The 27,919-nt window shown below is 37.6% G+C and overlaps 1 protein-coding gene across 6 annotated transcripts in view; it reads right to left on the reverse strand.

The window, feature by feature from the left end:
- PHF14 (PHD finger protein 14) overlaps positions 1-27,919 on the reverse strand; it is a 158,425-nt gene that overhangs the window by 123,338 nt on the left and 7,168 nt on the right. For 5 of the 6 annotated variants that reach the window (XM_079786511.1, XM_079786509.1, XM_079786510.1 and 2 more), the window contains exons 3-7: positions 25,250-26,043; positions 17,477-17,621; positions 9,234-9,393; positions 3,013-3,124; positions 2,389-2,526 (exon numbers count right to left, since the gene is read on the reverse strand). In XM_079786511.1, the coding sequence (XP_079642637.1) occupies positions 2,389-2,526; positions 3,013-3,124; positions 9,234-9,393; positions 17,477-17,621; positions 25,250-26,043 (1,349 nt within the window). The remainder of the gene's footprint in view (positions 1-2,388; positions 2,527-3,012; positions 3,125-9,233; positions 9,394-17,476; positions 17,622-25,249; positions 26,044-27,919) is intronic. The other variant, XM_079786514.1, reaches the window with a different exon arrangement.

Genomic DNA, 27,919 nt, shown 5'->3' on the forward strand with positions numbered 1-27,919 from the left:
GGAAGGAAGGGAGGGAGGGATGGGAAAGGGATAGAAGGGAGGGGAGGGAGGTCGTGTGGAGAGGAAAGAAGGGAGGAAGAAAGAAAGAAAACAACTTACTCTATCAGAAACAGGACTATTTTTTAACTACATAGCCTAAAAAAGTAATCTACGATGTGACTGCTAATGAAATAACAAGACATTGTAAGGAGGAGAAATAAAGATAAGCTACCCATAAAGTTTTTATCTAAGTTATAGTAAAAGGGTCTATTAGTAAGGTGGGGTTTTACAACCCAAAGAAAAATGATAACACTAAAAACAAAAACAAAAAACAAAACACACACACACACACACACAAATAAAAATAGAAAGAGAAATAATAATTAAAAAAGAATCTAAGGTGTCCTTAACATAGAAAAAAACATACAATGTAATTCTGTAGGGTGGTATCCACAGATGTCATACTATAATGCTGTGGATAAGGTCACAGAATTAGAAATATAAAACCCTAGATTCAAATTTTAGCTCTATCATTTACTGGTTTTGCAGCTTCACACAGTTGCTAAACAATTCATTAGTAAAATGGACTTAATAATAACTACTTCATATGGCTATAAAAATAAAATACAAAAACGTAGCTACATGAGTGCATTCAAACACACACACATACACACACACACACACACACACACACACACACACACACACACCTTTTTCATGACATGCTTTAAATCCTGGTGACAGAAAATGCTAAGTGGAAATAAAAATTATATTGAACCTTAGCCACATGGCCAGATCTAAAGTATTATTCTATTGTTTTAAAGTAGGGAAGCTTGAAATTGAATTATCAGGTAGGATTCATGTTTGCATGGGTGAGTTAAGCATTAGTTAAGCATTGACTTAGGGAAAAGATCAGTCTTCTCTGTTCTAAAAGATATCTGAAAATGAGTAAGTAGCCCAAATAATTTTTGTTCTGTTTTAATCAGTTAATTTTGGATTGAGAGGCAATAAACCCTAATTCTAAAGCTAGGATAACTGAATATTGTTTAGAGAATGAAACAGATATATCAAGCAAATATTAACTACTATAAAAACCACTGCTTTCTAATATCTATTCTCCCCTTTTCTTCAGTTAGTACTAGAACCCTCTGAGTTTTTACTGCATCCATGGCTATCCGGTTGGAAATGCTCTGCTCCAGCCTCCCTGCAGATAGATATAACCATGTGATAAGATCCAGCCAATGAGGTGTGAAATTTCCATGCCCTTGAAAGAAAGCTGCCCACTCTTACTCTCCTTGTTCCTCCTTCCAATGGAGTGGAACCCAGTCAAAGTGGGGATAAACTATCCTGATCATATTATTATGTTATATTACCTCTGGATATCTCCACTGTTGCTTGTGAGAGAATTAAGAAAACAGTATATAACATTTTCATATTGTCATGAAAATAGCTTTAACCTTTTGCACTCGGATGTCGAGTGTGACTCGACACGGTTAGCATTAGAATAAAGGAATCGAGAAAAAAAGCAAGCGAGTGCAAAGGGTTAACCTCACAGACCCCTTGATAGAATATTAAGGAGCTTCCAAAACACACTTTTAAAATAACTGATTGCTTAATCTAACGGCAATAAACTTAGAAGGAAAATTATAGAATTAAAAATAACTGTAAAGAGATAGAAATGCAGATTCTAAAGACAAGGTAGTGATTTTATTTAGAGAGTAACAGAGCAAGATTATTACCCAAATACAATTTCAGACTCTCATATAAAACTAGAGGCCCGGTGCATGAAATTCGTGCAGTTGGAAGGGGGCGTCCCCTCAGCCTGGCCTGCACCCTCTAGCAGTCTGGGAGCCCTGGAAGGATGTCTGACTGACGGCTTAGTGGGCCTAAGCCGTCAGTCGGACATCCTTAGCATTGCCACGGAGGCAGGAGAGGCTCCCACCACTGCCGCTGTGCTCACCAGCCGTGAGCCCGGTTTCTGGCTGAGCAGCGCTCCCCCTGTGGGAGCACACTGACCACCAGGGGGCAGCTCCTGCGTTGAGTGTCTGCCCCCTGGTAGTCAGCGCACATCATAGTGACCGGTCATTCCACCATTTGGTCATTTGCATATTAGCCTTTTATTATGTAGGATATGCTGACATTTTAATGCTTTAAAACACTTTGGATTATGTTTCATTTCATCTCTTAGATCTCACTACCAAAATTTTAACCAGTTTTCCAAGCATCTGACTTGCTTTAAAACTGAAAAAAACTCATATACTGGTATATTGTTAACTCTTTAAGTTTTAGACCAGTGATCTAGGCAAATAAACTTTTAAGTTTAATTTATGATGATACCTGATGTAGGATATAACAGTCATGAGAAGCTTGATGAACATATTCATCAACTATAGGTTTAAATAAACCTACCTCTTCTGCTGCTGCCTCCGAAAGCAGGCCTTCCTTCTGGGCGCAAGTCACATGGAAATAGGCTCTGCACATCCCTGCATCACAGCTAATGCAAACTCCAGTTCTAGCAAAACGAGGGTCTTCACAGAAGCTACACTCCTACAATGGAATAACAGGAAAGAACTCAGAATACAAATATTTCTAGAAGATTGCATTCTCTTACAAAGCATCCACAAGATACAAGTAGTGAACCAATATTATATCAATACAAACAACAGTAGGCAAGCCAAGGGTGTATATGAAAAAAAAAATTCTTTATGTGATTCAAACAAACCAAAATTCCACCAACATAATAATGATGATAATATTATTTGAGGGCTTACTATGTGCTAGGCACTATTCTAAGCACTTTGCACATATTAATATCATTGAACAATATTCCACACTAATATGTGAATGAGGTACTATAAGTATTTCCATTTTAGATATGAGAAAACTTTACTATAAATAATGATTTAGTGCTAACTTCTATACAAACAGTATGATTACTAACAAGCATCTCTATAGTCAACAATATAAGTACAAAGCCGTGTAAACTAGTAAGAAAAAACTTTCTATTTTAGACCATCAAAAACATTGTCTCACCTTGGCACCATATTTGGAATAATTCATTTCAGTTAGTGTTACTGGTCGTAATTTGTCAATATCTCCAAATGCTACTCCAGGAACATAAAGGGCACAAACAATGTGAACCCATCTATAAGGAGAAAACATATGATTTTTCTATCAAACCCTTTTATAAAATGTCCATGTGGAAAATAGACATAAAATATATACCATCTCGAATAACTATTGAAAGAATTCTATGGTCAGATTTCAAAATCTCAGACATACACCTGAAGAATATGGAACATGTATAGAATGATATTTAGTTACAGAAAGAATGAATATAATAAGCACTACTTGTCCAGCCGCTCAGCCAAAGCTGCGAGTTAACAACTATAATTGCCTTGCACTTAAAATTCACTACATTTGGCACTTATCTGTTAGTCTTAAATATTTGCACAAAACCATTACTCAAATGAAACAAAACATCATTTTCATAAATGTGAAAAAGTATTCACATTCATTATTGTAAGTACTTTGAGAATTAAGGATACTCATTGAAGAACTGTGAAGTTACTCTGCAGTAATTAGGTAAAATTATTCTTGTTACTTTTTTCTAAAGGCTGTTGGATAATCCTCTGAGGACATATTTTAAAACAATTTTTGATATGCATCTTGACTCTCTTCCCAGTAAACTGTACAGAACAGTTATAATAAGTTAGTCCAGTGATCTAGGAGGTCATATCTCTCTCACTCATCTCTTCACCATACAACCTATGTATTAAAATTTATATCCCCCCACATACAAAATTTTTTTAAAGTCTGAACGATGCTGCAACACTAAACAAAGAATGCTCGAAGTTTCAGTACACTAAAAATAACAAACACAAGTTTATTCTAATTCTGTTGTGTGTGTTTTAATTGCTCTGAACCTTTTTAAAAAATATGTTTTTATTGATTTCAGAGAAGAAGAGAGAGGGAGAAATAGAAACATCAATCATGAGAGGTAATTATTGATCGCCTGCCCCCTGCACACCCCTACTAGGGATCGAGCCCACAACCCAGGCATGTGCCCTGACCGGGAATCAAACTGTGACCTCCTGGTTCATAGGTCGAAGCTCAATCACTGAGCAACACTGGCCGGGTTGCTCTGAACTTTCTAAATTATATTACGCTCCATTTCTGTTTGCTTACAACCAAACAAAAGATGGATCACTGGATTTTGAAATTTAAACAGATCTATATCACTTCTGTAAGAAAGAGGGTAAAAATGAGATGGCAAATCTCTCTTAACCTTGTGAATATATTAACAATAAATTCTGCTTTATCACAGCATAAGAGGCTATGGTTGCTACATGGTTCTGTTTTGTGATGCACTATGAGTTTTAAAGAAACAAGACTAAGAATCATTTTATAGAGGTTCTGGGGAAAATAGCTACAAATCTTTAAAAATTATCTTTTTTAGTGGAAAAAAATCCAAAGTTTGGAGATTTTTCTTGATACAGTATTTTAATCCAACCTCCCAAATGCATCCTGTGGAGTTCAATATAAAGATACACATCTTCGACAAGCAGCTTTCTCAATTTAATTTGCACAGTTCTCTCATGCTCCACTGATGTGTTAAATGCTGCTGTACTCTACAGGAGTTTATCTTTGATAAACCTAACAGCTGGCTGCTTGCTTCAGACTGACCTTCTTAAAATGTCTTAGTTCAAGTCACACAAGAACTACAGATACAAACGGCCATTTCAGTATGATTGGCACACAAGCGTATCATCTTCCCCAACCACTCATGAGAGGACACTAGCATGAGTCTTTATTAAAATGCATATCAACAAGCTGAGGCAATGTTGGTCCTTATTAATACCTGCTGTGAATAATTTTTTGTTCACTTGTTTAGCTGCACATGCTTTAGAACTTTGTAATTAAGGCAAGTCGAGAAATCAAAAAGGAATAATCTTCCGTGTTCCTTTACCATCCATTTTGCTTGGAGCTATGATGACAGATGTCGATTGGGGAAAGGAGCAGAAAACAAGCACCACATAAAACTACCGAAAAACAAAGAGTCAGAATTGTCATTCTAGTATAGAAACTACTACTAGGTTCTTTTAAATTCACATAGTTTAATAAATTAAACTAAGTAGAAAGATGCTTTCTTTCAGAATAGGAACTACATTAATCAATCAAATTTGATTCTTAAATGCCTTGAACTTGTAGTGCCTTTACGACACAGGAAATCCATTTTCAGTATGTTCTTTTCAGTCCTTCATCTATTCATTCACTAATAAATTACTAAGTATCTATCAGGAACAGAGCACCTCAGGTAGTTTGGAAGTCATAATAATGAATGTGAAGTGCTTGCAGCATAGTGACTAGCACGCTATCTCTAGATATTACTAGATATTAGAGTATGTCTAATATGATCCATAATCAGGTTTATTAAACCACTTAAGACAGAGTAAAATATTCTAAGAAATGAAATAAGAATTTAATGACAAGAATATACTGATGTTTTTCTCACATTCAATCACATCATTTTCTGCGTAGAACTGCTGGCTACCATCAGAAACAAGGAAATAAGTCTAGTTAGGCCATGTGATAGAGGTCCATTTCAAAACCTTTTTTATTCTTTCCCCTGTTTTCCAGGTGAAGCTAAAATACTAAAGGCCTTGTCAAATCTTCCTGGCTTTTTTATTTTCCCCCTTGAATCAAGCTAGTGTTACATCCCTTAAACTTTATCAAGACCTAAAATTTCCATTATAGCCTATAGATGAGTATGGACATAAACATAAATAAATTGTCCAAATAGTATAAAAGAACTTTTGCCAGACTGCACGATCAAGGGAGGTGCCTATATATGTAAGGTCCACAGAAGTCAATACAGATATCTCTCAGTAAATCTAAATGGTTAAAAAGGCCTCCCTTCTCTTCATTCAGAAACAACTTAGCAGTTGCTTTGTGGATTGTCATACCATGAAGAGACAGCTACTTTAAAGTTTTTCAATAGAACTTTCAAGTTATTAACAAAACAACAGAAAAATTATCCTCCCTGAAAGGAAGCTCTGTGTTTTCCAAAGTTGCTTCCTTATTCACCACAATTTGCCACCATAAACTTCAACTCTCAGAACTGGAGTTACCAGAAAGAATTTAAGCAGCTGATACTCTATAATTACCTTAAATAAGCAGAATAATATTTTTAATAAGAAAGTATTAGTAGCAGCAGCAGCAGCAGCTAAACCAAGGAGGCATTTAATGAGTACTTAATATGTTTCCAAAACTGTATAATTGATTTACATGAATCATCTCATTTCATCTTCTCAAAAGTGCTAAGGAAACTGAGGCACAAAAAGATTAAATAACTTGACTAAAATCACAGTTAACTAAGAAAAGACAAAAATCCATATATAGGTAGTCCAACTTGAAAGCACAGTTTAAATGCAGTAGTACTAAGCTTCCTAATTCTAGGCCAAAGTCAGTTCAAATATAAAATAATGCCCATGTCTATGATAGACCACAGACTCATGTTGATACATCAAATCCTTTGTTATATATTTCTTTTGTTTTATATTTTGAATGTGTAATTAGGAAGAAGAGGTAAGAAGTTTAGCCATTTTTTCCTAGACATCAACACAAACAGGGTCCTCCAAGAGTTCATGGTAGAGTATGTCCCAACAATGTTAGATGGCAACATTTCTCTAGAGCAGGCGTCCTCAAACTACGGCCCGCAGGCCACATGTGGGTGTTTTTGCCGTTTTGTTTTTTTACTTCAAAATAAGATATGTGCAGTGTGCATAGGAATTTGTTCATAGTTTTTTTTAAACTGTAGTCCGGCCCTCCAACGGTCTGAGGGACAGTGAACTGGCCCCGTTTAAAAAGTCTGAGGACCCTTGCTCTAGAGCCTGTGTACCAATGAAGGCAAAAATGAGAAAAATAAGAAAAATACTTTTTACTTTACTAAAGTAACATTTATTAAATTTAAAATCCTATCCTTTATTTTGGGACAGAATGTATCCTATCCTTTCCAATGCTAAAATATGAGAAATGATGGTGATCACTTATATAGGTTGTTTTATTCTTATTAAAATACTAGCGGCCCAGTGCATGAGATTCGTGCACTTGGGGGGTGAGGGGCCCTCAGCCCGGCCTGCGCCCACTGCCACAGCGCTCGCCAGCCATGAACTCAGCTCAGGGCTTCTGGCTGAGCGGTGCTTCTGCCGTGGGAGTGCACTGACCACCAGGGGATAGCTCCTGCGTTGAACGTCTGCCCCCTGGTGGTCAGTGCATGTCACGCCGTTCGGTCGATTTGCATATTAGCCTTTTATTATACAGTAGGTCCTTGGGTTACGTCAGAGATCCGTTCCTACTGTGTAATGTACTGTGATTTTTGACGTAAGTCAGAACCCACTTACATAAGCACCTACGTTACTCACATGAAGCACATACACAGCAGTAATGAAGTGAAACAGTAAAAAAAAATTAAAAGAAAGATAACAATTCCTGACCTTTACTTGTGGTAAATAAATAATAAAAAACATAAAGCACATATGTACATACATCGAAATGACAGAACTTTTTTTTTATATAAATAAATGGGAGATGGCGACATAACCACGAAATGATGTGCGTCAAGTCCGACGTAACCCGAGGACTGCCCGTATAGGACTAGAGGCCCGGTGCATGAGAATTCGTGCACTGAAGAGGGTCCCTCAGCCCAGCCTGTCCCCTCTCACAGTCCAGGAGCCCTCAGGGGATGTCCTACTAATGGTTTAGGCCTGCTCTCCATAGGGAGCGGGCCTAAGCCACAGTCTGGCCTCCCTCTGAGGGAGGCGACCAGGCCAATCGGGGGAAGGTGCTGTCCCCATCACCCCGCCGCTGCTGTTGCCTCTGCGGGAGGTGACCAGGCCGATCAGAGGAAGGCGCTGCCCCCATCACCCTGCTGCTGCTGCCACTGCCAGCCACCATGGCTGCCAGCCTTCCTCGGCCCTCACAACCGCTGCAGCTTTGTCCGGAAGGATGTCCAGAAAAAGTCCAGTCTATCAGTCTAATTAGCATATCACCCTTTTATTAGATTAGACATGTTTGATAAAAATACTGAAATGCCTTTATGTGGCAAAACACAAAATTGAGCACCTCCTCTTATATGGAGGGGTGAAGGTGGGAGGTGGTTTGGGGGAGTAATCCACAAAATACAAAAGGTTAGGGACTACTCTTACATTCCAGTCACCCATCCCAGATGGTAGTCTCTTGAGAAAAAACATGAGAGAGGTCAACATTGTTCTGATGACAACGGCTCAGATGTGATGATAAAGATGAGTGGGCATATAATAGTGAAAAGAACATAGGTCTCCGCCTCTCAACACCAAACCCACCTTCCCATATCTGCTCTGCAGCAATGGACAGAAGCCTTCAGGAAGCATTTCTGCTTTACAGTGAGCATGATGTTCAGCTTTCTTAGCGGACATGGTCAGAGGAAAGGGCTTCTCAGCAGAGATGGAGGACAGACGGAGGACATCTGCCAGAGCCCTGCCCCAGTCACACGCATCACCCTCAGTGACCTTGCAGGCCTAGCCTGGAGATCACTTTTCTGTGGCCCTCACAATACAGACACCACATATAGGGCCCCAGCTCCCTCTGCTACCTGTGCTCAGCCATCTGCACTTGCTAAGAAGCAGATTAGTTCTGACCAAGCCAAACCAGCAAACTACTCTGTCATCCAGTAAGCCGCAACTACACCTTCTCTTTCCACAAGGTCTGAACCCCAGCCTGGGAGAAGGGGTTATCCTTCCAATTTTTAAGAGTTCTTTTATATCTGATAGTAACTTTTTTATCATAGCTTAATAATTCTTTAAATTAAACTTCTTTTAAATCCCTATATGGGTTTTGTGATATATTCTTGGAATAAAAAAGACATGAGTTCAAACTTGACTATTCACCAGCTTGTGGTTTTGAGAAAATTAAAATTATTTAAATGATCTGAGCCTTAGGTGCTAAGTCAGAAACTTTATAACTTGCCTCACCATGGAGTTAATATGAGGATTAAATAGAATAAAGGGTATAAAGGCAAATGTAGATATTCAAAACATGGTCTTCCCCCCTCTCCCCCCTGACCCTTAGCCTATTGTTCATTTACTCTATGCCAAGAAGATACAAAAAGGTGATCAAATGAAAGGGTGTAACTCAGAAAACCAGAATAAAAGAATACTTAGAAGCAGACACATTATAAAGCACACATATTAACCCAACAGAATTATGACATCAACCTTCCAGCATCTGTCTCCTTGAAAATTCCATCCTGGTTAGGACACAGTTCACAGCTAGGGGAAACACCACATTTACAGGCATCGCAAAACCAAGGTTCAGTGGAGTTTTCAGAAGCTGAACTCATAATAGAGTCACTCTCTCCATCAACTCCATAGCAACCTAAAAAAAAAAAAGTATGATTAATAATTTATTTTTTAAACTTATATTTATAAATTTACAAAAGAAAAAGATAAAGGGAAGTAGAGAACATCCTGAAAAATAGTTTATATAATGACATTTATGTCAAAATGCAAAGATGAAATCATTTTTAAAAAATACTTTTTCACCTACCATAGTATATGCAATAAAAAAGTCATATAAAATAATGCCAAGGAAAAGATTTTAAAGAAACTAGACACCAGTATACAAGATAAGCAAAGTAATCAAAATTCATTAATTTCTTTAATATCATTAAATTGTAGTTGGTAATCATCATCCTCATCACTTCTGTTGAGATATAAATTTTTAAAATGAAAAATCATAAAATTAAAAGGAAATACAATTTCATTCTCGGGAGCAGTTATTATTGATTGTCATCAATAAAAGACAATTTTTCAGTAAAGGCAACAGTAAGCAAAATATTGTATTTAAAGAAAAATCATAAAACAAAATAAAAATAGCCAATTTGCTTTCTCAAAGGGTTGTGCAATAATCCAAAGGGGGAATCTATTTTCTTTACAAAACAATGTTCCCTATGAAGCCAATTCTTTCATCTGTATTCACACAAAGAAGGCAATTACCAATCTATATATATAAAAGCGTAATATGCTAAGTGTCTAAACGATCAGTCAACCATTCTGTCGACCGCTCGACCAGTTGCTATGACGCACACTGACCACGAGGGGGCAGACACTCTGACCAGTAGGTTAGCTTGCTGCTGGGGTCCAGTGGATCGAAACTGGGTGAGATGGGCCAGGCACACCCTGGAGCCCTCCCACAGTCCCACTCCAGCCAGCAGGCCCCCATTGGCCCTGATATGCGGCCAGGCCGAGGGACCCCACCTGTGCACGAATTCGGGCACCAGGACTCTAGTTACCAAAATAATAAAGCTCTGAAGGGACTATCCATTTTATTCTTTTCATTCACCAAAATCAAGGTAAATCACAGCAGTTCCCTTTTTTAGAATAAAGCAAAATTTCAATTCTATTTTTTGAAGATTATACTACACACATAGCAAACATTTGCACAGAGATTTAACCACCTAGGAACAACCTCCAGAATGAATTCTGAGAGCCTTTCCTAGAAAATTTCTAATTGTAAGTTAGAAGATTGGTATCTTGTAAGCTCAAAAAATAATCAGCAAGTTGCCAAAACCGGTTTGGCTCAGTGGATAGAGCGTCGGCCTGCGGACTCAAGGGTCCCAGGTTCGATTCCGGTCAAGGGCATGTACCTTGGTTGCGGGCACATCCCCAGTAGGGGGTGTGCAGGAGGCAGCTGATCGATGTTTCTCTCTCATCGATGTTTCTAACTCTCTATCCCTCTCTTCCTCTCTGTAAAAAATCAATAAAATATATTTTAAAAAATAATAATAATCAGCAAGTGGATCGGTATTTCTTCAACTTCACTGCCCCTGAAAAATAACCCGCACTGTGTAATCACCTTTACAGAGTTCTTCCCTTGACTTTCACCTGCCACTCTCCCATAGTTCTTTGCCATACCTGTTGGGATTAGTCAGCTCTAGTCCAAAGTTATAGCTCTTAATATCCGCTCTAACACATGTTAATTAGTGACTAAATACATTTTTAAATATTTTTTCTTTCTTCCATACAAAATAGAGTTTAAATTGTCATAAAAAAATGTTCATTCTCTTTTACCTATCTAATTCTAAGAATATGCAAAAAGTGCATCTCCAGTATGATCATGGAAAAAGTTTGTTTTATATAGGTAAACATAAAAAAAAATTATAGACATAAAATACATTTCAGATGGATCAATCGTGTTTCAACACAAAAACATAGAATACATATTTCTATGGCTATCTAATTAGGATCAACAACTAAGTAACACACACAATCTACACAAATCATAGTTTAGGAAAAATTACATAAAATGTGTTTACTATTGTTTTGAATTATGCAAACATATAAACAGTCCAAATAAGTGGAAATTTTCCGCATTCAATGTGTCACAAGGGACCAAAAAAGACCTGCAGTTTTCTACCTTCTGGTTATATAACTGGGCAAACTGCATCTCTGAGACTGAATTACCTCATCTGCAGTATATATTTAATTATATCTATCCTAATTATTTCTCAGCATAGAGAGGGAAAAATATAGAAACACAAACGTTCCATTTAAAAACTTAAAACAATTCTTAGTTATTTAACATCCTATCACTAAACATCTGATTACAAAAGCCACTGAAAAATTTTAAAGTCAGTAATACAAGGTGCCCTAAAACATGTATAGACACTTTAACAGCTGATAGCTCAATTTTGAAAATGAAGTGTATTTTAATAAGCACTGCCTTTATTCAAAGTGTGTGTATACATTTTTGGGGACACTGTATATCGTTATTTATGAGAAAGGAACTTATACATGATACCTGTCAGAAATAGATCCTAACTTCTTATGGGAGGAATTATTTAGAATCATTTTCAATACAGTTTAAGAATTCTTGTATTATTATGTAATGCAATTCAGTGGGGTTGTAAAATACATTAAATTTTTCTATATGAAAAAAAATAGGGCTCAGCTTTAACCCTTTGCACTCGCTTGCTTTTTTCTCGATTCCTTTATTCTAATGCTAACTGTGTCGAGTCACACTCGACATCTGAGTGCAAAAGGTTAAAAAAAAAAAAAAATAGATCCTAAAGCATAAAAGAACCAACTTTCCTATCCAGTAAACACTCTGCACACACTAAGAAATAAAAATGGTCTAGGGCTAAGCTAACAGCAGAATGAAAACTAAAGAAAAGGGAGGAAAACATCTCTTAGCAGACCTGATCTGATTTAATGCACAGCTACTGAACTGAAGAGTAATTGCTGGTAAGTGCACTACCTAATGCTCTGTCATCCACTGACACAGACCTGACATTTTTCTCCAGACATGGTGCAATCAGTGTATCATGATAACTGACAACACAGTCAGGGGTACCCTAGTATTACAAGTCAGTTACAAGATCGTGTCACAAAGGTGTTTACACTGACAGTTTGGAACCCTTCTATTTCATAAAGAAAAGAGATTTATCTACATTTAGATGCAGTGAGTCCTCTGAAAACTAATTAGACAATCATACATTTAAAAGCAACATTTGGAGTACTACCTTTTAGCAAAACTTCAACTTAAAAGTCCTTCTTAATTGTGATTAATTAGGAGTGTTTTTAAAAAGAAGGAGAAGGAGGAAAAGAAAAGGGGGAAAAGAGAAAGGAAATACACCAAAACACTAACTATAGTTGTCTGGATATTAGGACTATTAGAAATGTTTTTTCTTCTCTCTGTTCTCTATTTCCCACATTTATTTAATGCTCATCTATATATAAAAAAGCCTAAACAACCGTTATGGCGGAACAACCAGAATGACCGGTCACTATGATGCACATTGACCATGAGGGGACAAATGCTCAACACAGGAGCTGCCCCTGGTGATCAGTGCACTCCCACAGGGGGACTGCCGCTCAGCCAGAAGCCGGGCTCACAGCTGGCGAGCACAGCAGTGGCAGCGCTAAGGAGCGGCGAGCCAAGCAGTAAGGAGTGAGCAGGCGGGTGGTAATAAGCAAGCAGGCAGGCAGTTAGGAATGAGCAGGTGGGTGGTAAGGAGCGGTGAGCCAAAGAGTAAGGAGCAAGCAGGCGGGCGGTTAAGAGTGAGCAGGCAGGTAGTAAGGAGCAAGCAGGCGGGTAGTTAGGAGCGAGCAGGTGGGCAGTTAGGAGTGAGCAGGCGGGCGGTAAGGAGCGAGCAGGCAGGTGGTAAGGAGAAAGCAGGCAGGCAGTTCGGAATGAGTAGGTGGGTGGTAAGGAGCGGTGAGCCAAGCAGTAAGGAGCAAGCAGGCAGGTAGTTAGGAGCGAGCAGGTGGGCGGTTAGGAGCGAGCAGGCGGGCGGTAAGGAGCGAGCAGGTGGGCGGTAAGGCATGAGCAGGTGGGCGGTTAGGAGTGAGCAGGCAGGCAGTAAGGAGCGAGCAGGCGGGCAGTTAGGAGCAAGGAGTCCTGGATTGCCAGAGGACGCAAGCCGGGCTGAGGGACAACCCCCCCCAGGGACAACCCCCGCCCCCCGCCATGCATGAATTTCATGCATCAGGCCTCTAGTATATTATATTATGACTAGAGGCCTGGTGCACAAAATTTGTGCACGGGAGGGGGGTCCCTCAGCCCATCCTGAGCCCTCGGCGATGTCCAACTGCCGGTTTAGGCCCCATTCCTGGGAATCGGGCCTAAACAAGCAGTCACACATCCCTCTCACAATCCAGGACGCTGCATGCACCAGTGACCATACTTTTCATACAGGTGAAAGGCATCTTGCTGTTGTATGGCAACTACATTTTTTTGCCCTGATTATAAAAAGTAGTACATAACATGAACCTTCTGAGGCAGTAGTACCATTTTCCCCATCTTTGGGTGGAAAAACTGAAGCAGAGAAAAGTTAAGTAATTGGCTTTGTCATATACTTATAAGTGTCAGAATCAGGGCTGACCACAAAATGTGCAAGCCAGAGTCCATGCATGTCATCGCTGCATCATCCTATTTTTTCAGTGTTAGAGTAGCCTTGCCAGATTTTAATTTTTAAATCTAAGAGACTGTTCCCAATATATAGGGTAGGGTCCCTAGGCCTGGCTGGCGATCAGGGCCGATCCGTGGTGCTACCAGCAGGTGGGGTGATTGGGGGGCCCTCAGTGGCACCCGCCTTGGCTGGCAGCCTGGCACCACTCACTGGCCAGCCCTGCACCCACCGCCGGTTGCCTCCCTCTGCAGGGTGACCGGTGGGTGGGGCAATCGGGGCCCCCCGCTGGCACCTATCTTGGCTGGTGGCCTGGCACTGCTCACCGGTCAGCCCCACCCCACCCCCCTATGCCACTACCAGTCGCCTCCTTCTCGGGGGGCAGACACTCAATGCAGGAGCTGCCCAGCCAGGGGCAGCTCCTGCATTGAGTGTCTGCCCCCTGGTGGTCAGTGCGCATCATAGTGACCGGTTGTTCCGCCATTTGGTTGATTTGCATATTGGGTTTTTATTATATAGGATGGGCAACTTGTTTCTCAGTAAAATAAAGCATTCATTCAAGTGTTCATTTTTAACCATGGGATGTTTAAGGGAGAGTTGCATGGATGAATTACAATATGAAAATCTGTCATTTAAGCACCTGAATTTTTAAAAAGCAAACAAACCTTAGCAACACTAGCTTCCTATTGTGCTTTAGAAAATTTCCCTTTCTCTAGATTAATTAATTTTAGATAAAAATTCACTTAAGGACTTAAAAACTAGTAGAGAAAGATCTACAAATGTGACTGTATAAAAAAGAACATTCTAAACAGTGAAAAATACCACAAAGTGAAAAAATACAGGACAGAGTGGAAAAAATATTTGCAAAGATGGAAAATAATTGTAACATACAGCAGGCAAAGGATTAACACTTCAAAAAGAATTCTAATAAACCAATGAGAAAAAGACAAGTATAACCTATTCAGAAATGACAACAGAAATGTAAAGCAAGTAACAAATTAACATGCAAAAGGCCAGTTGGGGAGGGTTTTCCCAGGTTTGACTCAGGAACTGGACCTGGGCAAGTGGGGGCTTCCCACTCCTTCCCCTGTATTTGGAATGTGTGTTTTCTTGCCCTAGAAGCTGCCCAAGGACACAGGCTTGAGATAAAAATGTGCTGATGAGATGATCTGGACTTGGTATGTGACTGACCCCAGTTAAGGCTTCTAAATGTAAACTTTTAAGGTTCTGGCCAGCAGGTACAGAAAACTACCAGTCCTGGGGCTGCCCATGACAAGCCTCCTATGTTCCTGGGCTTAGTCAACCTGCCATCTTATAATCTGCAGTGATCTGCCTGTTTCTTCAGTGGCTCCCTGCCCTCCAGCTGAAGGGGCCAGTTTCCGATTTCACGGGGGAGGCTCTCCCAGGGTTCTCCTACCTCATTAGCCAGCCCTGTGTTCCCCAACCACTGAGGTGCTAGGACCACTTTACTACACCCTGGAGAGCACATCCAGTCTCACAGCTTTAAATAACATCTGCAGCGGATGAGTCCCAAATTGTTATCTCTAGTCCCAACATCTTACCTACGCCCAGACATTTTAAAAACCATACTTATACTATCTACCTGAAAACCTGTTCCTCTCTTGGATCACTGACATGGTCTCCCTAAACTGTCCCCTTGATTCCCACCTTATATGTATCTACTCAACCTCCTGCACCCATAACATTCCAAACACTCCTTGTCTTGCTTTATTATCCTCCAGATCACCACCTAATATCTATTTATTTTTTTTTTTTTTTCGTTGTTTGTCTCTCTCACCAAACTTTAAGCTCCATGAAGTCAGCAATTTCTATATCCGGTTTATTTTACATGTGTAAAACCTACAGAAAGCCTAGTACATGATAGGTACTTAACAAACATTACTGAAAGAAAAAAAAAAGAATGAATAACAGGAAGAGAAGACATTCCAACAGTGAGCCTTTGCAGCAAGAAAGGGCAGCTTCATATAAAGGCAAGAGGATGGGTTAACAGCACAGGCCCCACAGGTCCCACAGGCCCCACAGGTCCAGCAGACAACGAGAACTATTTGGGAGGAGGGCTGTAATAGCTGTAACACCAGAAAGACAGCTAAGGGCAAGGCCGTAGAAATATTGTTTCGTGGAAACCATCACCCTGATAGAAAAATAATAATAATAATTTTTAACTGACAGGAAAAAAAATAATAATTTTACCACAGAGGGACCTAGAAGACAACTTCTCAACTGAGTAAAGTAACATCACCAGCCACTGGACAAATAAACATTATATGATACCCTGAGAATACAATGTAAACTACTGTGACATTCCTGCCTAAAGCACATAAACTGAAACTAATCATGAGAAACCATAAAATAAATGTTAAAAACACATAATAAAGATATTCTAGAAAAGAATTGGCCTGTATTCTTCAAAAATACCAATGGCATGAAACACAAAAACTCAGGATATGTTCTAGATTAAAGGTGCCTAAAGAGTCAAGACAACTGAATGCAATCCGGGATCCTGGATTTTATTTTGCTAGAGCTGACATTATCGGGATAATTGCTAAAATGTAAATACAGTCCGTAGATTAGATAATAGTATTCTATCAGGGCTAATTTGCTGACTGATAATTATGTGCTTATATAAGAAGAGAATGCCCTTTTTCTTAAGAAATACACACTATGGCTACAGTTTACTCCCTTTGATATTAGAAAAAAATGTTATATAAGAGAGAAGATAAAACAAGTATAGTAAAATATTACATCTATAAAATCTGAGAGAAGAAACTATGGGAATTATTTGTATTATAACTTTTCTGTAAGTCAGAAATTATATTAAAATAAAAATTTTAAGTAAAAATATATATATAACAAAGAAGTTTCAAAAATTATAATCAGGAAAAATACTTTATTCTCCTTTCAAGTTCAAAATTAAAAATAACTATGAAAGAAGAAAGCATATTAATCGCTAGTCTTAGTTTGTAACTTTTTAAACACTGCAATGCATTCTACTGGACTAACTTATTAGACTTTTTCTACATCTGAATTTTATTTAAAAACTAGAAATAAATAATGCCATGAAGAAAAAATATAACACTGATCATCAAAGAAATACTGTGGCTTCCACAGCATAACATTTCTATTTTAATTATTTAAAAACACATTTAGAGTGGTGAGAGGTTGAACCGGGTAAAGAAGGTCCAATATATGATGACAAAAAGACTAAGCTTTGTGTGATGAGCACATAATCTAACATATAGATGATGTATTATAGTATTATACACTTGAAGCTTACATAATCTTATTAACCAGTATCACCCCAGAAATAAAAAATTTTTAAAAACATGTTTAAAGTTAACATCATCTGAAAAATAATACCATCGTACTTTAAGGATTCAGTATGTCTTACAACAATTGAAACATCATGAAGAAAGCATATTAATACAGGAAAATCTTAAAAATAGTACAAATGTCAAAGAACTAATTTTACTTTTTTAAATGCAGTGTCAATCAGCCATTTCTAAAAAAGAGAAAAAAACAAAGCAAAATTACCTTCATGAACTGTAATGCCACAATTGTCACACTGAATTATTTCATCAGCATCTTCGCTATTATCTCCAAGACAAACACAGCAAATCATAATATGGTCCATTTTTTGAGAACTCCAGTTTTGACTCTTCTCAAGAATCAGCGAGTCCTAATTATTAAAATATATCAGAAAATCACATATTTAAATTAAAAGATAATTTTAATAAATGAAATCCTCACTTAAATTATTTTATGCATTTCCACAATTATGCTGCATTCTCCATTCTTTTAGTAATTTCAGGGTATGCTACATTTGAGAAGTACACATCTTTGTCAAAGAACCCTATAAGTGCTCTCTATTTTTTCACTTCTCTTCAAGTCCCATATACTTTCTCCTTAGGAAATGAAAAAGCAAGCATGCAACTAACAAATCTACATCTGCTTTTCCATTCTAAATTACAGTCTAACCCCTTAAACTAGAAGGGAAACTTAACCCATAAGTACTTATTCATCCTATACATTGGTTTAAAAAGTATACAACATTAGGCTCTTACTCTTTGGAAACTTATAATCCTAGCTAGGGAAGACAAGACACACGTATATTAAACAGGAATAAACCAATTCAAGATAACATGTAAGCAACTATGTATGTGATGGCATAGTTACAGGGGAATATCCTGTATATAATTCTTACATGTATAAAGGGAATTCAGAAGCTCCAGGGTCATCCAACTACTGGATGACAGATACATGAGTACCTACCTAGGTATATCTGCATATACAGGTACAGAAAACCATCTAAAAAAAATATCCAGGTTGACTAATTGCTAGAAGAGGCAGAGCACTCATATTAGTTTTATGTCAAGAAATATTTAGTGTAAACTGGTAAGAAAGATACCTAGCTAATTGTAATGTAAAAGGAGAAAGCTATTAATAGATATTAATAGATAAATATAAAAAGACTAGGGGCCCGTTGCAGGAAGATTCCTGCAAGACTTCCGGCGGGCTTCCCTCCCGCCACCGCCACCTCTCCTGTCCCCCCACCTCTCCTGCTGCGGCGGGCAGGGTGGGGCAGGCGGGGCGCGCCCCGCCCCGCCCACGCGCCCCGCTGCGCCCACGGCCACCTCCGCCGCCACCGCCTCTGCGGCCGTGTGCGCTGCCCATGCTTTCCCTCCAGCAGCCACCTTGCTTTCCACTTTCCCTCCCTCTTCCTTCTATGCTGTCTTCAGTCTTCACTCCTCCCTCCCTCAGTGTATGCAAATTAACCTCCATCTTTGTTGGGTTAATTTGCATACTCACTCTGATTGGCTGTGGGTGTAGCGAAGGTATGGTCAATTAGCATTTTTCTCTTTTATTAGTGTAGATAAAATTTTAATAAAGGGTTTGTTTCTTTTAATTTAAACCTTCTGCATTATGGATTTAAACTTTAAAGGATAAGTTAACAAAGATAATAATTCTTGTCATATTTCACATATTGGGCTTAGTGTTACATAATAAAAGGTGGCATTTGAGTCTATATATTTTCATTTAAGAACCTAACCATATTAAGAAACAAAATTAATAAACTAGTTCCATATTCTACATTCATTAAATATAGTTTTCATATTAATTTTTATATTCTCTTAAACTGACTAATATTGAAAGGTAACATGTAGGTTATCATTTCAATAGGAATTTATAACAGTTGAATGACATTTGAATGTCACAATTTATAACAATCTTTCAATATATTTCTGTGTAATAAATGTAAACTTGCAATAGATCTGTAAACAAATCAAGAAAAGAGTGCAAAAAAGGTATGCTATATCTCTTGAGAATTCTAGTACTTTACAATTTTATATTTTTATTCTTTTTGTTATAAAAGCAAAGTGGCTTAGGAGCTTTGGACGTGGCAAGCAAGTACAACTAAAACCTTCCGAAAAAGAAACGTGTTTTACAGTACTTTGGTACAGTGAGCAAAATAAAAATATGCCCAGATTCCATCCCATTAGCCATGCTTCAAATGTAACAGCATTTGACTTAGAGTCAAATGTTGTTTGGTTTCACTTTCATCTCTTATTCAATAGCTGTTTAACCTGAAGCTGCAGTTTTCTCACCTGTAAAATAGGATGATAAAAATAATACCTACCTCATGAGGTTGTTGTGAGAATTAATAACATAATGTATGTTAAAATGTTCCCAAGACATATTAGGTACTCAATAAATGTTCATTCCCATTCTTCTTTCCCCTGTATTTCTTGTAGGTGGGTCAAAAGAGAAACATTGAGATGACCTTTTATTACACAGGGGAAAAGTTATAAGCCTCAATGACCACACCTATTATATACTAGAGGCCCAGTGCACGAAATTCATGTACTTGGTGGGGTGGGGTGGTCCCTCAGCCTGGACTGCGAGAGGGTGCAGGCCAGGCTGAAGGACCCCACCGATGCACAATCGGGACCAGGGAGGGATGCAGGAGCTTGGCCAGCCGGGGAAGGACTAAGGGAGGGCTCCAGGGCGTGTCCGGCCGATCTCGCTCAGTCCCAATTGGCTGGACCCCAGAAGCAAGCTAACCTACCAGTTGAAGCATCTGCCCCCTGGTGGTCAGTGCACATCATAGCAACTGGTTGACCAATCGACTGTCTATCCCCTGGTGTTCAGTGCACATCATAGCGAGCAGTTGAGCAGCCTTAGCATATCATTAGCATATTACGCTTTTATTGGTTGAACGGATGACCGGACAACCGGACACTTAGCACATTAGGCTTTTATTATATAGGATATTCTCCCATGAGTAAGTCCAAAAAGACTTTTTTCTCTGCATCAATTTCAAAAAACTTTTTTCTTAGAATACCACATCTAGGTTTTAAAAATCACAGACTAGGAAAAGACCTAACAACCAGTTTGATAACTGAGAGGATACTCAAGTTTATGGGCTGTGACAATATTTCTCTCGTGGAATTATAACTAATCAGGCCTTGAAAAAGATTTATCCTTGTGGGAAACAAGTAAATTTCTATAGATCAGAAAAATTAATATCAACAGGTAGCTCTAATTCCATTACCTTCCTATTTTTCTATTTTGCTCAGGAAAACAGTAAGTGGTGAATTTATAACTCTGCACCAATTTCTCTCTATACATATTATCATTTAGACCCAGATATAACAAAGTTAACTGGTATCTCTGGCCCTCTGTTCCCCATCAATAGAAAGTCTTACTAGCAATGTAATGAAAAAATGAGAGAAAAATGGGGGGAACTAGCGCCCTAAGATAATACTACCAAATCCAATGGTTAACGGCAGGCAATGCTTCAATGGAAAAATCTGAGTAACAGTCTCATAAAAATTATGCTCCAAGTTGTCCTTAATATATCAAACATGGGTTTAAGCACACTTATAATCAGAATATAAAAGCCAATTTAATATCAATTTTTATCAGCATATTTCTAAAGATGTATATCATTTTTTAAGCTTTTGGACAAAATAGTTAAGCTAGAGTTTTCACCACAAAATATATCATTTGAAAATACAATTTTTACATAAAAATAGAAATTGGGAAGGTTGGTTGACTGGCACAAGAGTATCACCTAGAATATAACCTTAATATTATAGAATAATTTAAAGGATTCTAATGGTAACTTTAAGAATAAATGGGACATTACAGTAAATCATTTCATTTTCCCCTTGAGATTTAAAATTTATTCCGAAAAATGTTAATATTTCCCAATGGTCTCATGGCTCTAAAATATGTTTAGTGTTCACTTATGTGTATATTACACATAGATGATTATAAACAATATATAAAAATGGTAAATTCTAAGTTATATGTATTTTTAATAGAAGGAAATTCCAGCACACTACATATAAAACAGAATTTAAGGAATCTATTGCCTTGAAGAAGAGAAAAGAATTAGTATACCAAAAAGTTTGACCAATAGTTCTTCCTCTGTGTTTTTAAAGAAGGTTAAATTCTTAAGAATCTGAAGTACTTTTGTACAGTGTTATAAATTGAATTTTTAGGCCTTGGAGAAATTTATATTATTTTGAAATGTGTACAAAGGCAATTGATTAATAACTAAAGAGCCCTAAACATAGTGGTTATTTATAAATTGCAGCAAAATTTTTACATTTTAATTAGCAAATCAGATAATAACTGCCATTTCCTCATATAGCAAGGCACTAATATCCATTTAATATGAGTTTTTATTTTAAAACAAAAAGAGTAACTTCCATCTGAAAATTTCTATTGATATGATTTTCTGTCACATATTTACCCAAAGCTCTAGTCTTAAAAGTCCTAAAAATGGAAACCAGGCTCTGAAAAGACTACACAGCCCTCCCAAAAAGTATACTTCAGAAAACTAAAAGGCAAGATAACCTTAGTAAATCTCAAAGCTTCAAGATAAAAGTTTGAAAAGACATAACCATATTCTGTAGGGATTGTTCAAATAGCACCAAATTCCAAAATGCCATAATACCAATAACAAAGGCAAGAGCCCCTATGCAGAAAATGCCCAATTCTGGAACAGTGGTTCTCAAAATGTGGTCTAGGAACTCTCCTTTAGGGAGGTCCACAAGATAAAGGCTATTTTCATGATCATACCAAGGTTATGTGCCTTTTTCACTCTCAATCATGGGTGCAAGGTAAAATTTTTCACAGGCTACATGATAGGGGATGGCATTACTGATCTGACAACTTACGTTCTTCTGTTAATATCTACATATAACCTACATAAATAAAAACTGGTATCCTCAATAATTTTTTTAAGAGTGTAAAGTGGTCCTGAGACAAAAATGTTTGAAAACCACTGTTCTAGAGTATTTCAAAATGTTTTGAGAATTGCTCCCCTAGCATATATAGATATGTTCAGGCTATTAACAGCCAATAGTTATAAAAGGTCCCTGCTCAAAGAAATGTCAAAATTATTAAAGTTCTTGGGTATCATTTACATGACACACAACATCTTTCCCTACAAAGCACTTGACATAGAGCCAAGAAAAAATTCTATATGCTTATAAATTAAATATAATTCTATTAGGCATTTCTAAAGCCACATTTTAGCTATCTCTACTACAAAGTAGTATTTGAAAACTTAAAGTAAAAGCAGAGAAAAATAAAACTCCCAATATAACCAAATATATACTTACTAGAGGCCCAGTTCCCCCCTCAGCCCAGTCTGCACCCTTTCCAATCTGGGACCACTTTGGGGATGTCCACTGCCGGTTTGAGCCTGATCCCTGGGATCGGGCAGTTAGACATCCCTCTCACAATCTGGGACCGTTGGCTCCTTACTGCTCACCTGCCTGCCTGCCTGATCGCCCCTAACTGCCCCCACCTGCCAACCTGATCACCCCTAACCGCCTCTGACTGCCAGCCTGATCGCACCTAACTGCCCCCCCGCTGGCCTGGTCACCCCCAACTGCCCCCCACTGCTGGCCTGGTCGCCCCTCACTGCTCCCCCTGCCAGCCTGGTAGCCCCACGCAGCCTGCTGTTCAGTCGTTTGGTTGTCCCTTGCTAACGCCCCTGCCAGCCTGGTCACCCCACACAGCCTGCTGTTCAGTAGTTTGGTCATCCCTCGCTAACCCCCCTGCTGGCCTCGTTGCCCCACGCAGCCTGCTGGTGAGTCATCCCTCGCTAATCCCCCTGCCAGCCTTGTCGCCCCACACAGCCTGCTGTTCGGTTGTTACTGTGAGGGTGTTGTGACTAATTTGCATATTACCCTTTTATTAGTATAGATTAACTAATGTATACTTGGCAAGATATATGTACCTACCTACAATAGCCAGGAAGATACAAATATTGGCTATAAGGCAACAAGGATTACTTTTAGTCACCTTTTTACAAAATCAAAATCATATGAATAGGAAATTTAGAAGCATAAGATAAAATAATAATCTCAATTGATTCATTTTTATTAAAATTTAATATCTAATTTGAGTAATAGCCTTGGGAAAAACAGTTATCAAGCTTTCAGATAGAATATTATTGAGGGGAAATTAACTTTCTATAAGTTCTACATTTCTGCATAGGGTAGAGCAAAGGGAAAATTAACATAAAACAATAGAAGAGGAATTCATTTATTTACTTAAGAAAAACAAGGCACTTTTCCAAGAAATGTTCTGGAATCTCATTTCTTTGGGACTGATAATCTAAATACATAAAGTCCCATTATTTACCCAAGTCTCTTCTGGGTAAGAAAAAAAAAAGCGCATGTGGCCTTTAAATGCATCCTAAAAATAGCCTACAACCTCTTAAGCAATATATAATTTATTACAGATTATTAACAAATGGATAATGTGGCAAATTTCTAAACATATGGTATCTCCACATTGCCTCTATCATCAGCCAGCCTACTTTTGTGAATGTCAGGCTAATAAAAATGAAGGAAGTGATGCTGCCAAAAGCAAACTTATTCAGTAAATACAGATGGAATACTAAGTGATATAAAATAAACTGGATACATACCTAAAAATCAAATATGAATAATTGGATTTTCCATACTTCTATCCCCATAAATTGGCATTGAAAATATGAAATTGCCTGTGCTACAACATTATAAATACAGTATTATACTCCAAATGACAATTTTTCTTTACCTAAAGATAAGAATTAAGATAGCACTTGAGGTAAGCAACATCTTCCTATGAAAGTGGGCACACTAGAGGTTAAAAATGTTTATAATCTAAAATATAAACTTTGTTTCATCTCTACTGACACATAACCCTTATCAACTACTATATATTATTTGGTTAATAAAATCACCAAAATTATAAATGATACTCAGGATGGAAAATCACTGGTATATAAAATTTGTAATCAAAAGAAATGTAAAAGAACAAATAAAGCATAAAAGGACAAATATTCTACCAGTTTAACCTGTCAATGGTATGAAAAAACAACAAAAATAAGTGCTTGATAAAGTGAACGAAGTGAATTTTCATGACTATAAACACACTAACAAAATGACACTTAATTATTCTAGTTCTACATGTGATGTAACAGATACATCTACATGTGAAAAGACAACTCAATCTTTCTTTTGAAGAAAAACATGTACATAAACACACAGACAAAAAGACACAAATGTATTTGACTGAAGAGTCTTGAATGTTGCATCTTGGGCCCAATGGATATAAACCTAACTTTCAGTAGGACTTCAAGTGGAAGAACTGAATCATTACTGTAGTTTTATGATAAAAACGTTTGTTTTCATTTCTTTGTAGAGAGAATTTATTCACTAAATACATGTAAACATGTAGTTTAGTTTTACTTCCATACATCTAAAACAAGGATTTGGTGGCCATTCAAATGATGGTGCTACAACTGGTAAAGAAATTAACCTTGAAAATGAATCTCTAAAAGTCTGAGACAATCTTTAAGCTGTGTTGCCCTGCTGAAGTATTCTAAAAGCCTAAACTTTTATGTAGATCTGAATATAACTAAGTTTAAAGAAAGATGACCTTTCTCATAATCCAACTAGCACAATTTAGTGGTCCTATGAACAATGGGGTGAGAGGATAGAAAGGTGAAAGAAAATCCCTACCATTTCCCAAGTCTATGGATATAAAAATATTCCTCTACATAGACTGTGAGCTCTTGAGAACGATGATTGTAAGCTCCTTGAGAACGGTGACACAGAGCAGTTACTCAATAAAGATTGGTTGGCCAAATGAAAAAATGCTATAGTTAGGGAGTTCATTCACTCCTACAACTGTCTATAAATAGGATTTCAAGGAAGCCACTTACTATAAGTAGACTGGTTTAGAGAATTCCCTCTCCCCAAACAGACAGATACCATAAAAATTGGGTTGATCTACCTCGTTGCTCTTGCTTTGAGATAGTGTCAGGCTATCATTGGTCAGTTCCTCATCATCAGCACTGTTTCTGCTAAGAACTTTACTCTTCTTCTTCTTGCAACCCCCTTCACTGGCAGGGCTGCTATGATCTTCTTCATTGCCTTCATCATTGTCATCCTCATCACTCCCACTCCCCTCATCTTCATCATCCTCATTGTCTCCATCACTTCCTTCTTTCTGAGATGCAGATCTTCCCTTTCTCTTTACTGCAGTAGGTCGCCAATCATTGTCATCTTCACTGTCATAGTCATCCATGTCATTCAATTCTTCCATGGATACAAAATCCAAAAGCGGTCGATTTCGACGAAGGTTCCACTTTTTTGGCTCACTGACTTGTTCCTCCGTAGTGGTTGTAGTAGGGACTGAAGGAGATGCGTTCACAGCAGGAGGACTTGTGGCCGGTGCGGTGGCAGCAGCAGAAGCAGCCACATTATCAGATACTGTTGCTTTTTCTTTCTCCTTCTCTCTCTCCTTCTCTTTTTCTTTCTCCTTCTCTTTTTCCTTTTCTTTTTCCTTCTCTTTGTCCTTTTTCTTTCTAGGTCTTTCTCCATTTTCTTCTTCCTTCTTTTCCATTTTAATTAACTGTTTTTCTGATGACAGTATTTCTTCCTCTGCAGAATTTTTAAGTGGTTCTTCTTTTACTTTAATATCTTCATTTAGTTCTTCCTCTAAAATATTTTCTTCAGAATCACTACAGGAACCTTCTCCACTGTCCTTTGAGGGGTCTTCACTTCCATTACCACTCCCTTCAGAATCTGTTGAAAATATGAGAAAAAAAAACCACACATATGTATATACATACACACACACACACACAACGCTGACACAAATGAAACCACCAAAATCTGTGAGTAACTTGTAAAACAATATAAACAAATTTAAGTCAAATGATGGTAGACATTACTAACCTGATTAAATAATAAATCAATGAAGTTGGTGTAATGGTTTTAGTTCAATATTGCATTAATGAAGACGAATATATGTAACTCTAAATTAAAATATGCTTTAAAAAGAGGAGCACTGTTTTGTCATATAGCACATGCTTTATTTGGTACCCTAAAGGCAATTTTTTTCTAAAAGTAAATGTCATTCTTTATAAATTGGGCACGTGGTTTTAACTTAATGATAATAGAATATGCACCATAGTCTTTTCCCCTTACATCTTCCTTTCATAAACTATATGGACTTATAAACATTGAGTCACATTCAGAACAAGAAAATCATGGCCCAAAAAACTTTGTTTAATTGTTTCATGCTTTATCCAGCAAAACTAAGTATAGATATTTATGGTAGTCAACTTGTACCACATTCCTACTACAGCCATCAATTTTAGGAGCACCAAGTACATACAGCAAATGAGAAGAGACAATAGCAATGGCACAGAAAATGGAAGTTACAAGAGAGGTTATCAATTTTCCTGCTTATTAGGATATCAATAAAAGAATCACCTAAACTTTCAAAAATTCTAGGCAGTAACTGCTGTATCTCCTAGAATGAAGAAATTAATAAATTTTTAAAAAACTAAGCCATCTTGGAAATGAGCAACCACAGTAGTCACTAAAAAGATAGGCAAAGGACATCAAATAGTTCACATAGAACTATAAGGCTTCTAGCAAGTTTCTTCCGTTCCTGCCTAGCACAGCCCAGGCACTCTAAAGCCAACACTATTAAGTAACTTTCTAATCATCTTTATGCCTGATGAAATAAAACTCTAAAATATCTGTAGAGAGGGACACAGGGAGGAGAAAAAAGGAAGTGGGAAACAAAGCAGTCATAGTTAGATCATAGCCAGCAACAGTAAAATCTGTAGGGTGATGAATATTTTGCACCTATAACCAAGAAAGGGGTAATAAATTATGAAAAAGTTTATGTTTCCACATCATTTTAATTTCTGTTAACTCAACCAGCCTTAGCCTCTATAATTAATTGGGCATTAGATGTAAAGAAAGTGTCCATAATAAGTACCTAGTATTTAAAATAGCTCAAAATGCTTTACAAATAGCTGATAAAATTTAAATCCTGCTAATTAAATCACATTTTTTTAAAAAGACTAACATTTAGCAGATGTTGACTGACCTTATAAAATCATTGTCAGTCCCTAGGTTATCATGCATGGGACATAAAATCGTGTAGGTTAACAATCCCTTGTCTGAAATTTTTGGAGACCGATGTTTCAGAAGTTAGACTTTGTTTTTTAGATTTTAGAAGGGATAGCGTAGTATATGCACAATATATCACACTAGCACCTGCCCTATAGTCAAACACATCATTTTGCAGTAAAATGTATGAATAGTTATGATTATGATAAATATATATACTACAAATAAACTATCAGTACCAATCAGGTTTTACCATCAAACAATTTATGTCAAACTTAGGAAACACCTCTGGATTTGTGAGCTCCTCAGATTTCAAACAAGTGTGTGGACCCAATTTTCACTCACAAGTAGGTGACTTCTTTCAGTCCAATAGCTCTACAAATCATTAGGGAAATTGTAATTTTTTTAGACTGCTCACAATTAAACCCAACTTACAAAAACAAAACAAACAAACAAAAAAACCTCTGGCAAAAAAGAATCTCTATGCCGACTGACTAAAGAAAATTGGAACATCTTGCAAGCAAGCCAATAA

This window comes from Cnephaeus nilssonii (genome assembly GCF_951640355.1).
Source record: "Cnephaeus nilssonii genome assembly, chromosome: 12".
NCBI classification, from domain to species: Eukaryota; Metazoa; Chordata; class Mammalia; order Chiroptera; family Vespertilionidae; genus Cnephaeus; species Cnephaeus nilssonii.